Source organism: Suncus etruscus, chromosome 18 (genome assembly GCF_024139225.1).
Source record: "Suncus etruscus isolate mSunEtr1 chromosome 18, mSunEtr1.pri.cur, whole genome shotgun sequence".
Lineage (NCBI taxonomy): Eukaryota > Metazoa > Chordata > Mammalia > Eulipotyphla > Soricidae > Suncus > Suncus etruscus.
The window spans coordinates 17,579,178-17,592,827 of NC_064865.1; the positions used below are offsets into that span (position 1 = coordinate 17,579,178).

Below are 13,650 nucleotides of genomic sequence, written 5' to 3' on the forward strand. Positions count from 1 at the left end.
AACTTTCTCCTCCTCTACTACTTTGTGGCCTCCTGCCCTCAGTGTCATCAGGACCCAGAAGCACACTCCTCCTTCTCATCCAAAACATCTCTTTAATAAATAAATACATTTATTTATTTAGCTTTTTGGGCCACACCTGGTGATACACAGGGGTTTCTCTTGGCTATGTGCTCCTGGCTTGGGAGACCATATTGGATGCCAGAGATTAAACATAGGTTCATCCTGAGTCAGCCATGTGCAAGGCAAATGCCCTACCACTGTGCTATCACTCCAGCCCAAAATTTTTATTTATTTTTATTTGTTAATTTTTGGGGGGTTGCACATGCAACCCATAGTTTGGCTCTGAACACTGAGAAACCAATCAAGAGACCTGATTTTCATAATTTCTGGACAGAGCTGCAGAGAGTAATGGCAGCTGAACATAGCCATGTTTTGTCCAAGGTATCCCTTCATAAGCTAGGCCTGGTGACCGACCATATGTGACTAGAGAGAATGCCAATCTGAATGAAGGACAATGGAGTCATGAAGGAGTCAGGGAGAGTGAGAAAACAAAGTCCAACATCTGGCTAATCTCTTGTTCCTCATCACCCATTGCCTAATTCCTCATCATGGTGTGACTCCTTGAATTGTGCAGTCGGATGGGCAAAACATTTACAGAACACAGAATTTGTATTTCACTGAACCAGCTTTTCCTGAGGAGCCATGTTCTCTTCAACATGATCATCAGCTATGGACTCTTAATATGTGTGTCAGCTTACCTGCTTTCATCTGTAAATTATTTGGCTTTTATCAAAATCCCTCATGTTCTGCTTTTCAGTGAGTCCTATGGGTAGCCTCACAACTAAGAAAACAGTTTGTCAGGGCAGATTGATTTTGTGGGCAACTTTGCACAGTATGGTTTAACTGGAGGACTAGATGGGTAATCCCCAAATCTGACCCCTTCCCTCCAAAAAAGAATCCTCAAATTATCCAACATAAACCCAGAAATTATCTCTGCAAGTGGTTGAAAATCACCTGTGCTGTGAAATTGTTTACTCTGTGAGTTTGATTCTTCTCTCCTATCTTTATAATAAAATTAATACATTGTCATCTTACTGTTTTTTCTTTTAACTTCTCTCACAGGTGAAATTTGGAGAAAAATGAGATAATCTAGGGATGTAGTTCATTTATTGATCATATTAACTGTGTGTAAGAGAGAAATTCATCTCCTATTACAAAATAGTGAAATTTTTAGGATATAATGAGTTTAGGCATCCCCAGCAGGTAAGAAATGCTGGCTGAGTTCATTAGTGGAATGATTTTATAATTGTGCATAAGAACCAAGGTTTTTGTGATGAGCTGAAGTGGCAGCCCTAGTTCCAGTTCACTCAGAATCATACCTGCATCTTCCTATATTCTCTCACTGGTGTAAAAGCTATGGGGTGGGGAGAGAGAAAACACATAGGACACGTGGCTATGTGCCAACTACTAGAAGCCTTCAAAAGAGCATAAAACTCCCTGAAATCATAGCAGAAATCAAGAGGCCTAGAACTTCAATCCAACTACTGAGCCCTTCTGCTTATCTGGTAATATTTTTCCTGTTGGCTTGTCTACCACCTGGGTTTTGCAGTAATTGCTGTCCAAAATGGAAAACATAAAAAAAATACAACTCTAAATTTCTATAATCCAATAGAGCCCCTAGTTCCTGGAATGACTTGTGAATCATTGCCTGAATGAATGCCAGTTAATTCTTTATATTTCTGTAAAGTGAGTCCAAAAGCCTTCAGAGAGAAGCATGGTATTTGGCCTAGTAAATGAGCATGTAACCTGGGGGCGAGAATCAGATACCTCCTTTAGTGGAAGAAAAGTAGAGATCCTAAAGGAAGGATACTACAGGTCTTTGTGGAGCTCCTTTTAGCCCCAGTTCTTCCCAACAAGACCCCCCAATAAAGAGAAGCTTATGGCAAGGGTCAAAGGGGTTGTCCCATGCACATGCCTGTGCATTATTTGCACCAGCAGAAATCATATGCAGGAACTGAGCAAAGTCCCTGGAGAAACAGTCTGTTCTCCCAGAATAGGCCTGTGCACTCTATTTCTGGGGAGGACAGGGAGGGAAGCAACTGCTGTACTTACCGGAACATGTGCTGATGTCCAAAGATCTTTTCTGTGGCTTATTGTGGTTATGCACACTTGGGTGTTACTTAGGATGAACAAGATGGAGTTTCTCTGATCTCTTTCCCCTAAATATACCTTTTCATCTATCCAAGCTTGCGCAGCTGCTTTAAGATAATGATCTTAGTTTGAAAATTAAATATGAGTTCCTGAGAGCAAGGTAGCTAATCTATTTCCCGGAGGAAGTCTGGGCTTCTCTGAGCTTGCTGGCATTCATTCATCACTGCTTACTGCATAAAGGAGATGGGGGCATCAAAGGAACAAGGCAACATAGTAAGGGCTCCTGCTTCTGGCTAACCCTTCCTTTATAATTTAGAAGGCCCTTCAAGACTCACCCACATGGCATAAGCTGGAAGCAGCAAGCAGGTAAACCTGGCTGCCCCTTACCATAGCCCCAGTCAGTTGAGGCCCCAAATAGCTCACTTCTCCCTCTTCTACACCACCCTTCACACACACTAAAAGTTTTAGAGAATAATGTAAACCCCCTTGCATCACAGAATTTCCCTGGGACACAAAGAGCCACATACATTATAGGAAGAGTTTTTGGCAAATAGAAACAACTATCTTGACATAAGCTCCAGGCTGCTGTCAGAAGGCGCAAGAAGTTGGAGTAGTTTTATATATATATATATATATATATATATATATATATATATATATATATATATATATATATATATATATATATATATAAAGATGTTCCTGTAAACTGGAAATCTACATAAACCAGAAATTGATGTAAACCGGAAGTCTATGGAATTAACCTGGAAACACAAGAGGCCTCTTTCTTGAGGAGGCTCTGAGTGGGGTGGGGGTGGGAGGTTAACTTGTGGGAATAGGTTTCCACAAGTTTTCTGCCTGGCAGGTCAGGCGGCACACATGTCCCCTGAAGACTTGCATCTGCTGCTTGTAAACAGCTCATGTGCTCCATCTGACCCCACAAACATTCCTGTAGCAATGAGTACAAATGTCAACATTTTTAATCAACATTCCTGCAAATGAGTGTGGATATGTATATGCATATATACATACATAGATCTCCAAATGGAGAATTTACAAATGAGATTTGATACATTTTGGTCTAGCAGTGGGTTAGTTCATGGAATAATTTTAGGTAAGATACATTCCTATTGGTTGTATTTCCCATCGTTTTGTTCCATTGCATAGAGAACTCCAAAGCTAAAATTTGGCTATTTTGAAAGGAGTCCAGTGAGGGGAAGAGAAGACATTGGAGGTATTCCATGAAATAATCACTGAACATGTGTGCAGTTCCTAGGAGAGACAGAAGGGTCTGGATTGTATGTCTAAAGCATGTGACCATTGCTCTGAGTTAGAGAGCATCCCCATGGTCATCTCCAGGATGAGCTATCCCAAGCCAAATGTGGACAAGCAAAGGGAACACTGGGTCCCCATGGTGTCCAAGCAGGAAGACTGAATTTCAGACAGAAGGTGTCTGACATGTCCAGTGTCCAGCATGAGGCAGACCCCTGGGTCCATGAAGGTCTGGACTCGTCTTTGTGGTCCAGTTCACAGCCCCAAAGGCAGGTGAGAACAAGGATCCAGACAGGATGAGCTTCCGGTGTGACCAGCTGGGGTTACCATTCATTTGCCAGGGATGGAAACCCCACACTCGTACCAGCCCACATAGTAGTAAGGGGTGCCAAATCCAATGTTTCCAAAGCTGACTGGCTCCTGGCGATACTGACGGTAGTAGCCTGCAACAGTCAGATATTGGGGGGGGGGACACAACACGTGACATTGTGATCAGTAGAAAGATAAAATTCCCTGTGTTCCCCTTCCTAGAACAGTGCTCCCAAAGCCCTTGGAATATCTGAAGTGTTATCAATGCTAAAATCTTATTTTTCTGGACTACCTCTTCATTGGCTAATTTTAAAGTGACAACAGAATTATATTATTTTTAGTGTGCAATGTTATATTAATTTTTCTTTTTTGGTTTTGGGGCCACACCAGGCGGTCTCAGGGGTTACTTCTGCACTCAGAAATTTCTTCTGGTAGGCTCCAGGGACCATATGAGATGACAGAGATTGAACCTAGGTTAGTTTTGTACAAGGCAAATACCCTACCCTCTGTGCTATCTCTCCACCCCAAATTATTGTTTTTCATTTGGGGGCCATATTCAGGATTCTCAAGGCTTACTCCTGGTCCTGTGCTGAAAAATCACTCCTGGTGGTATTCAAGGAACTGTATAGGGTAACAGAAATTAAACTCAGCTCAGCTGCATGAAAAACATTGTATTCTATTTTATTATTATCTCTCAGTTTCAGCTATTTAAAGTTTAAGGGTATCACTTCCTACCTTTGTATACAAATAATTCTCATTAGCACTCCACCAGAGGGCATCAATCTGACCAAAACAATGGGATTAGGGCTTGATGGCTATCAAGGCATCTTGACACTTGTCAAAAACATCTTTCAGACCTGAGTTGTGTCAACAAGGAAACTTTGGAAGTACTTAAGGATGAGGGCTGGTTACCAGAGTTACCTGTTTATGTCATTAGCTGAAAGACTGAAGGTAAAACCAACATGCACATCCTGCTTTTGTTCTGTCCCCCTCTCCCACCCAGCACCTCCCTCAGACCTTGTTCACTGTACCTGGGATGGCTGGGAGGGCTTCTATGTAAGACTGAGGCCCTGTTCGTCCATCAAGATGTGAGTCCACAAACTGGCAATGGTCTTCTCCTCTTCCCCAGCTGTCCCCAATACTGTAGAATGTATCTGCACCAATGATAAAATAAATGAGTCCAAAATGCTGCATCTGGCTCAGGATATCAATTGAATGGAAGACATTTCTTATGCCTTCTGTTGCCACACTTTTCATATTTGAGAATAGTATCATGTGAATGGGACATTACCCAAAATTGGGATAATTACACTTGTATGTTGCTATCAGGATTCAGTGAAACGATACATGTTAAGCACTTTACCAGAATTTTTGAATGGAAGAGACTGTTAAGATTATAGTCAGCCTAACAACAGCTATTTTAAAACTATCAGTTATTTGTGAAATTAATGAAGGGTGAGGGTGAAAAGGAGTTCCTAGTCTCAGATATAAGGCAGGAGGTGGGTGGGACTTGTGGCGCTGACCATGGTTCTGAACCACATCTACACAGTAGGATAGAGTGAGCCTCCTAGCTTTGAGGATACCCAACAGGGCAATGTGCTCTGCCAAGGATCTTAAAGTAGGTAGGAAACAGCAGAGGTAGAGGGAAATGGAAGATCCTGGGGAAACAAAGAATGGTTTTTGGGACACACACACACACACACACACACACTCCAGACATTGACTGTGTGGATGGTGGGTGAGGCAATACTTGGACATAGTCTAGGGACAATTAACACCAGGAAACCCTCCTGTTGCTATTTGACTTGAAACAAATTATATATTGAACCAAGGGAATGACTTAAATGTGCACCCTAAAAAGATGGACATTTTTGCAAGCTTTGGAATAAAAAACAAGTTGTGAAGGCCGGTGAGCCAAAGCCACCTGAGTCAACACCAAATTTTGAAATGGCTACATTCATGGTCCACCCCACATTCTTCAATGTCTCTGTATGAATCTCCCGACACAGTGAAACCAGGTCATTTTTATATAGACACAGAAAAATCAACACTTCCAATGTTCACTCCACACTTTTTACTAAGACTAGGGGGCTGTGGGAGTGGAGTCCTCCCCTCACTGCTTCCAGATAACATTTACACCTGCCCAACCAATGGCAAAGAAAACTAATTGCCTTTACATCAGAATTTGGGGCTCCATTCCTCAAACTAATTATTGGCTTTCATGTTCATGTTTGAGCATGTGTGTGCACGTGTGCGTGTGTGTGTGATCCCACCAAGCTGTCTCCTCTGTCAGGTTAGGGCCTGACCTGCGGCAATGCTTTCCACACCCTCCAGACCTACCTTTCAGGTTGTCACTGAGGTAGATTTTATACCGTAGAGAATTACAAAGCATGACGCCCACGAACTTCCTGTACCACGTCCTCTTCACGTACTGGCGCCCATGGCACTCCGTGGAACTGGAATCATGTTTGAAAGCAAACGGAATCCAGATGGGCTCACCTCCTGAACAACAGAAAACAGTCTCCAAAGGGCCTATACGATGTTGGTGCTTGCACCATGGGACTCCAGGATGTCCTTCCCCACTGACTATCCCCTCTGCAAAGCCTTCCCAGGTGGAGGTATTTATCCTGAGAAGAGAGGCACCCTCTTTCCTTCGATTTCCCCTTTTTCATACTGAAGTACTACTGGGTTTTCCTGATACCTGAACGTATATAAGGGACTTGTATTTTGATAGGGAATTCTGAGAGTAAGATAAAAGCTTTTAAAAACTGAAGCCATGATTTTAGCTTATCCATGGATGAATATGGAGAGTTACGTTAGGTGAAATGTGTCAGAGGAAGAAGGATTGACATAGAATGATTAAACTCATTTGTGAGATAAGTAAAAAATAACAGATAGTGTTATTTTGACTGTAACTTTTTTTTTTGGTTTTGAGGCCACACTGGCGGTGCTCAGGAGTAACTCCTGGCTATCTGCTCAGAAATAGCTCCTGGCAGGCACGGGGGACCATATGGGACGCTGGGATTTGAACCAACCACCTTAGGTCCTGGATCAGCTGCTTGCAAGGCAAACACTGCTGTGCTATCTCTTCGGCCCCCAGATAGTGTTATTTTAATAGTCAGATAAAATAAAGACGAGGGCCAGGAGGATCAGTCCATGATAGGAAGCTTGTCACAAATAGTTGGGGAGTTAGGGGAGAAAAGGGACCTCTATGACAATCAGAATTGGAAATGATCATTCTGGACAAGAACTAGGTGCTGAAATGGAATAAGGTGATAGGCATGATATCCTTTAATTACCAAACCACAGTGCCTAAAAGGGGGAGAAAAAGAAAGGAAGTGAGAGTGAGAGAGATATGGAAAGTATCTGCTTTATAGGCAGGGGGAGGATGGAAAGGAAACTGGTGTCTGGAAATGTGCACTAGGTGTTGGACATTTTATGACTGAAACTCAATCATAAATAACTTTGTAACTGTGGGAGGAAAACTATTATATTATGAACAATCTTATAAACATGGTGTTTAAGTAAAGTAATTTAAAAAAGAAAAAGAAAAAGCCTTTAAGTCTCAGAAAAAAATCAACTATGCAAGCAAATGAGATCTGTGGAGGTGTGTTCCTCTAGTTTCTCAATGAAAACTCATACTAGTCTTGTGTCTTGTCATACCTGACTGGAATGTCAGCAATAGAGTGCTCAGAGTTTGCTTGAAAAGACCAAGTGAAGGTGTGTTGTTATTGTTGAATATATCTTGCTATTTTTTCCATCAAATTAAACTAGGGGAGATGGAAATGATTAACTATAAATATTTCCCAGGTGGTGGCTGATCATTAGAGTGTTGTGTATAAGTAGATGTGGAAAAGATCTAATAAAAAAATCCCCACATTATTCTTTTCCAAAGATTTGATGGAGGGTACAAGGGAGCTCTGAACATCACCAGAAATTATAGAAATAAGAAAATGATACAGCAATTTTACTTGTGGATAACATTATAATTTCATACTTGAGATTTAAGTTTCTCATTAGAACATCAAATTTACCAAAAGAGGAACTTACCTGGTGGTCTCACAACAAGCAGAGGATTGTCTGTGAAGGTAAAAGAAACAAGAAACTGCTGAGTCCACTGTCATTTCACTACTATGATCTCATGTTAGTGTTTAAATAAATGAACTAGCCAAAATATAATAGCTAAAGAAAAAATGTCATCTTCATTTGGTAGATGACAATTTTTACTTAGATTTAATTTGCTTTCCTACTGCTGTGCTATCTTTCTGGCCCCAGCTTTAATTTTCTAAGCATTTTCTTGCAGGGAGTTTTCTAATTCTACTATTTTGTCATAGTATGAGTCTCTGAAAATAATAACATTTTTATATTGGGCAATACAAAAATAATTCAATAATCATTGTGATGTCCAACTTTAAATCAGTTATGTTTTGTTTTGTTTTAGGTCATAACTGGAGATGCTCAGGGCTTATTCCTGGCTCTGTACTCAGGAATGACACTAGGCAGTGCTCTGGGGACCTTATGGGATACCAGGGACCTAAACTGGGTTGGCTGCATGTAAGGCAAGTGCCCTCCCTGCTATTCTACCTCCCTAGCCAATCAGATTTTTCAAAGGAAAAAACCCTACTCTTTGATCCATCTAGTTTACTCTAAAGTTATTCATCTCTGAGACATGGATGAACATCTACACAAACATCTGAATGCCTTATTTGTAGTGACCAGAGAGTCAAACAGCTCCAAGTCTGCTCGTGGTGAGTAGGCAGATAAAGGGGGCAATCATTCAGAGCCTTCTCTCTGATAAAGAGAATGAACTATTGAGGTATCAGTAGAATGGAGGAGCTCAAAATGATCAAATGCTGAGTAAGGGCATTCAATAAAAGCACTCACACTTGAGTCTGCCATTTATGGAAGAATCTAGAAATCACAAAATTTCCCACAGGCCCTGAAAGTATGAGAGTCATTGCCTGGCAAGAAGAGAAGTTGGGCCCTGGGAGGGGGGCAGTGGGCCGGCTGCATGGCACAGGAGGTGGCCATGATAGGCAAGGGCCAGTTAACCAAAGAGATTGCACTGAGAGTTCTAGCTACAAATTAGCCCCAAATTTTCTCAACTTCCTACAAAAAGGATGAGCAGACCGTCACATCCCACACACAATTCAGTCAAGCTGCTTTTCAAATGTGCCCCTCTTCACCCAGATAATACCCTTTCAGAGAATAGAAAAAATTTTTTTTTGGTATTTGGGTCACACCTGGCAATGCTCAGGGGTTCCGCCTGACTCTATATTCAGAAATTGCTCCTGGCAGGCTCGGGGAACCATATGGGATACTGGGATTTGAACCACCATCCTTCTGCATGCAAGGCAAACACCCTACCTCCATACTATCTCTCTGGCCCCTAGAAAACTCTTTTTAAAGAAACTTTTGCTTGAGGAAAAGGTCTATTATTAAAAAAGTGCCATGAACTAGGTAAATTCCAAGTCCCTTCCTTCCTTCCTTCCTTCCTTCCTTCCTTCCTTCCTTCCTTCCTTCCTTCCTTCCTTCTTTCCTTCCTTCCTCTTAAATTTTTCTTTTGGGTGAATTTTCTAATAATTTTTTTGCAAATATGAATAAATTCATATAAAAGCAAAACACTGCGCTGAAACAATATAGAGAATATTTTCCTCATTACCCTAACTTCCTTGTGCCACCATGCTGTAGAGACTATTCTTTTTGGCTGTACCCACATCCCCCAAATAAAGGGGAATGTAAATGTAAATAGATGTTATTCTCTTGTTCTTACTTCAAAAGTCAGCTAAAAAAAACTCAAATAATCTAGACTGCAGTGGAAAAGGTGATGCAAAACAATACACACAATAAACCCACAGCCTGGTGCAGCTCTAGAAAACATATACCACACACACACACACACACACACACACACACACACAAACACACACCCCTCTGATTTAAAGCATCCTTTTCAGATGATTAAGTTGGCAAGAGCCATCCATGAATACAATCAACTGCTTGATCAATTTAATTTATGCCATCATGTAAAAGATGAATTACTTGAGTCATTACATGATCATGTTCTGGTTTCTGGACTCACTGCCTTTACCAGGGTCCTGTCAAATGAAGGAACTGAACATCACGAAAGTGGCTAGAGCAAATCCTAAACCAGTTCTTGTGTTTGAGCATTTCCTGGGAGCTTGGAGCAAGCCAATTTCTCCTCCAGAACCTAGGAGTTTCATTCAGAAGTCTGGGTGAGCCCAGAGTTCATAGGATCTCAAAGCACAGAGTAGAATCTCTCTTGAAGAGAGAACTGATAACTTGGAAGGTCAATTTGTAGTTGCAGGAAGTAGGGATCTGCCACTTTCCATTGGCTAGCAGAGTATAGAACTGCATTTCCTGTTAGCTTTTTGAACTCTATTTATTTTTCTAAATGCCCTTATCATATGAATTTGGTAACTACCAAAGATTCCTTTTATTATTAGGAAATGTAAAATATAGAAACATTCTTTCTTAAATGCATTTACCACAGATGATTTTTTTATTCTCTAACTGCTAATCAGAAACATATTTATTTGTGTGTTTGTTTGCATGGGCACCCCATGAGACTTAGCCAAAGGGGCAGGAAAGTTCATTGCTTGACCTAGCAGTGTTAGAGGCTTCCAGGGCACCTCCAGGTGTCCTGTGGTGAGGTCATATGTGAGGTGGTAGGGATCAGACTTAGAGTCTCGGGCATGTCAGGCATGCACTCTAGCCCTTGAGCCCCAAATATACATTTTAAAAAAATATAAACTTAGCTATAAACATTGCAGAGGTTCTCTATGTCAATTTCCAAGTAAAAACACATTCCACATATTCGCACCAGAGATTTGATTTTCTACATATTTTGGTTTTGTTGCTTTTAAAACACTGTAGTTGAAAATAGATTTCATGGCCAAGATTCTGGAGTTGGCTCCAAGAAATTAGCCTAAGAACATATACACAGGCCAGGGGAACTGGCTCTGGGGTGTTGCTTCTGGACAGAAAGGAGGCCAGGGACTGTCTCTGCACCAGCTCTGGGGATGACTACTGCCTCAGGTTAATGGCCAATGCAGACACATTAGAGAAAGGCCAGGGCACTCACACGCCAGCATTTTCCAAGGGACATGGGCGATGCTGCATGTTACACTGGACCGTGTCTCAATTAAATTTCCCATAGGAAGGAAAGTCAACTTCACGCCCCACTGAGCAAGCATCTTGAAGTTTGGACTCACAGGAGAAGTCACTCCTTCTCAGGTCACAAACTACTTACAGACTTTACAGCTGTTTTCTATAACAATAATGATTAAAAAACTATCTCTGCAATGAAATCTCTTAGACTCTGAGGATTCCCACATGGCCCAAACTAAATGTCCCCACTGCATTGGAATTTGAACTTTTCACTTCCCAGCTAGTTCCAAGGAAGATTCTGTCTGTTATATTATCCAAAATTTTACCTAGCAGAAAGAGATGACTTTTATAAGATGGCTGCACAGACTCATTAAATGCTACTACTGGCCCTGTGCTCAGAATTCACTCTTGGCAGGCTCAGGGGACCCTGTACAATGCCAGGGGATTGAACCCAGGTTGGCTTCATGCAAGGCAAATGCTCTCTCTGCTGTGCTATTGCTCCAGACCCACACCCGATTGGTTTTAGAACAAAGTCAACATGCAGATTAGAAAGTCATTCATACCTGATTCAGTAACAAAAGAGACTGAGGAGCTGATGGGGCCATACCCATGAGGATTTTTGGCTTGAACTTTAAAATAATACCTGAAATTGGAAGGAAATATTGATAGAAAACATTGATTGAAGTTTGGTTACTGTGTAGAGGCATTGCCCCATACTCCTGAGCACGTACATTGCAGGATTTTATCTTACTTTTCACAAACACAACCATTACTATGTCTTCAGACTCTGTCCAGAACTTTCTAGACTCTGAATAACTTGTCAACATCAAGCCATTCGTAGTGTAGACAAGGTGGAGAGTGAGTGGGAAGAGAAGAGGGTCTTTGGACAATTCTCTCAGCCAGCCATCCTTTTCCAGGGACCCTCCTTTCTGGCCCTCCCTCTGTCAGGCAAGGCAAAGCTCTCACAGGGAAGAATCACAGGGTGAGCTTATTCTTTGATTTCTGTGCTTCATTCAGAGAAGCCAGATTTTGAACCCAGTCATGAAGCATTTCACTGAGAATTGACAGAGCCATGAGCTTCCATAGTCCACCCATTCAGCCTGCACTGGAGCTTGAAAAGTGCCTCAAGGCACAAGAAGAAAATTTAGGAAGGGGAGTAGAAATGCTCTGGTGAGGCTTTTCTATAGGAAAAATTTTTGTCTCCACACAAAATGTGCTAGAAGGCATACTGGGAAGGACAAGGACAGACCAAGGAGACTGGCATCCCAGAGCATTTTATTGAGCCTTCAAACCAAAAGATGGGAATAGTGGGCAAAAGAAATGGGAGCAACAGAGATACCACCCCATGGGAGGGTTTCTCACCCTTGAGGTCCCAAACAGGACCATGTTCTCGAAGTTCTTTATTACAGTCACCAAAAGGGGTGACCCCACTTCAGGGGACCTCTCTCATGTCAAGATCCTTTCCTTCCTGGGGCTTTTGGCCCTCAGGAGATAACGCCAGTGTTACAGGATCTTTATTTGACTCAGGCAGGCACAGAGGAAATATGCACTCAAATGCTCTGCATTTTGTTTGGTTTGGACCTGAGGGACTACATCTGGCTGAACTCAGGACTTACTACAGACTCTATGCTCAGGGATCACTTCTGGCTGACTCATGGGATCACATGGTACTCTGGGAATCAAACCAGGGTTAGTCATGTGCAAGGCAAACACCCTACCAGCTGTACTATCTTGTCTGCCCTTGCTCTGCCTTTTAAAAAGGTGAATTATTTTCATAGGGAGAGCAGAGGTGAACATCCAAACTGCCTTCAGCCTTCCCAACTACTGAGATCACCAAGAAGTAACCCCAAAGGTGACACCCACTCTCAGTTAGGAGCAATCCCTTTCTGCCTATTGAAATAAGAAAGACCTGCCCAGCAAGACTAGAATCTGAAGCTCTAAGCTTGGGCCCATGGTGGATTCCCTTGCTTCCTGACAGTACAGTCAGAGAAGACAGTATGCTGAGATTTAGTACATGTCGGGATGCCGGACCAGCTGGAAAGAGCAGGATTGATGCTTCTACTCAATTCTAGGACAATTCTGCTGATTGTCTCTCTAGCCAACCAGGAGCCTTCCTTGTATCCCTCTCTGGTTTTATTGTTTGTTTATTTTTGTTATTTAGTTTTATTTTATTTTTGTTTTGGGACCACACTCAGTGGTGCTCAGGGGTTACTCCTGGCTCTGTACTCAGGGGTCATTCCTGGTGGGCTTGGGGGTCTATTTGAGATGCAGGGATCAAACCCAGGTTGGCCACGTGCAAGGCAAACACCGTTCCTGATGTACTGTCTCTCTGTTCCCCATGCCTCTCTCTGACCCTGCACAGGAGAAGGAAGCACAGGAGGAGGAAGGAAGTGAGTAGCTCTTGGCAGAGGGGGAATATTCCAACTTCTTGTGGGCCAATTTTGTGGAAAACTCAATATATATCTTTTTCATATCTACTTCCCTCCACCCCTGAGGATTCAAGGTTCCCACCCCAAAGCCCCCATGTTCAATTCCAAAGTGTAATTGACATTGTTTCCTGTGTCAAAGTGCATTCACATCTGCTGAGCTGGCAAGCAACAAGGAATCTTTGAGTCCAATCGCTCTGTTCAAAACCACACAGAACCTTGGTGGATTGAAATGTCTGATTCCTCCTTGGCATGGTCTTTGCCTCACCCAGCCCCAAGAAAGTCAACTTGCCTGCTTATGTAAGTGTTGTGTACTCATGTCTGCAGGGACCACACAAGGCAAAGTGCTATGCAGAGACAA

At 42.2% G+C, this 13,650-nt stretch overlaps 1 protein-coding gene across 1 annotated transcript in view; it reads right to left on the reverse strand.

Moving 5' to 3' along the window:
• Window positions 1-3,504: 3,504 nt before the first annotated feature.
• FNDC1 (fibronectin type III domain containing 1) overlaps window positions 3,505-13,650 on the reverse strand; it is a 55,794-nt gene continuing 45,648 nt past the window's right edge. The window contains exons 19-23 of the mRNA XM_049764740.1: window positions 11,427-11,506; window positions 7,783-7,812; window positions 6,073-6,234; window positions 4,764-4,886; window positions 3,505-3,866 (exon numbers count right to left, since the gene is read on the reverse strand). Coding sequence (XP_049620697.1) covers window positions 3,754-3,866; window positions 4,764-4,886; window positions 6,073-6,234; window positions 7,783-7,812; window positions 11,427-11,506 — 508 coding nt within the window. The 3' untranslated portion in view covers window positions 3,505-3,753. The remainder of the gene's footprint in view (window positions 3,867-4,763; window positions 4,887-6,072; window positions 6,235-7,782; window positions 7,813-11,426; window positions 11,507-13,650) is intronic.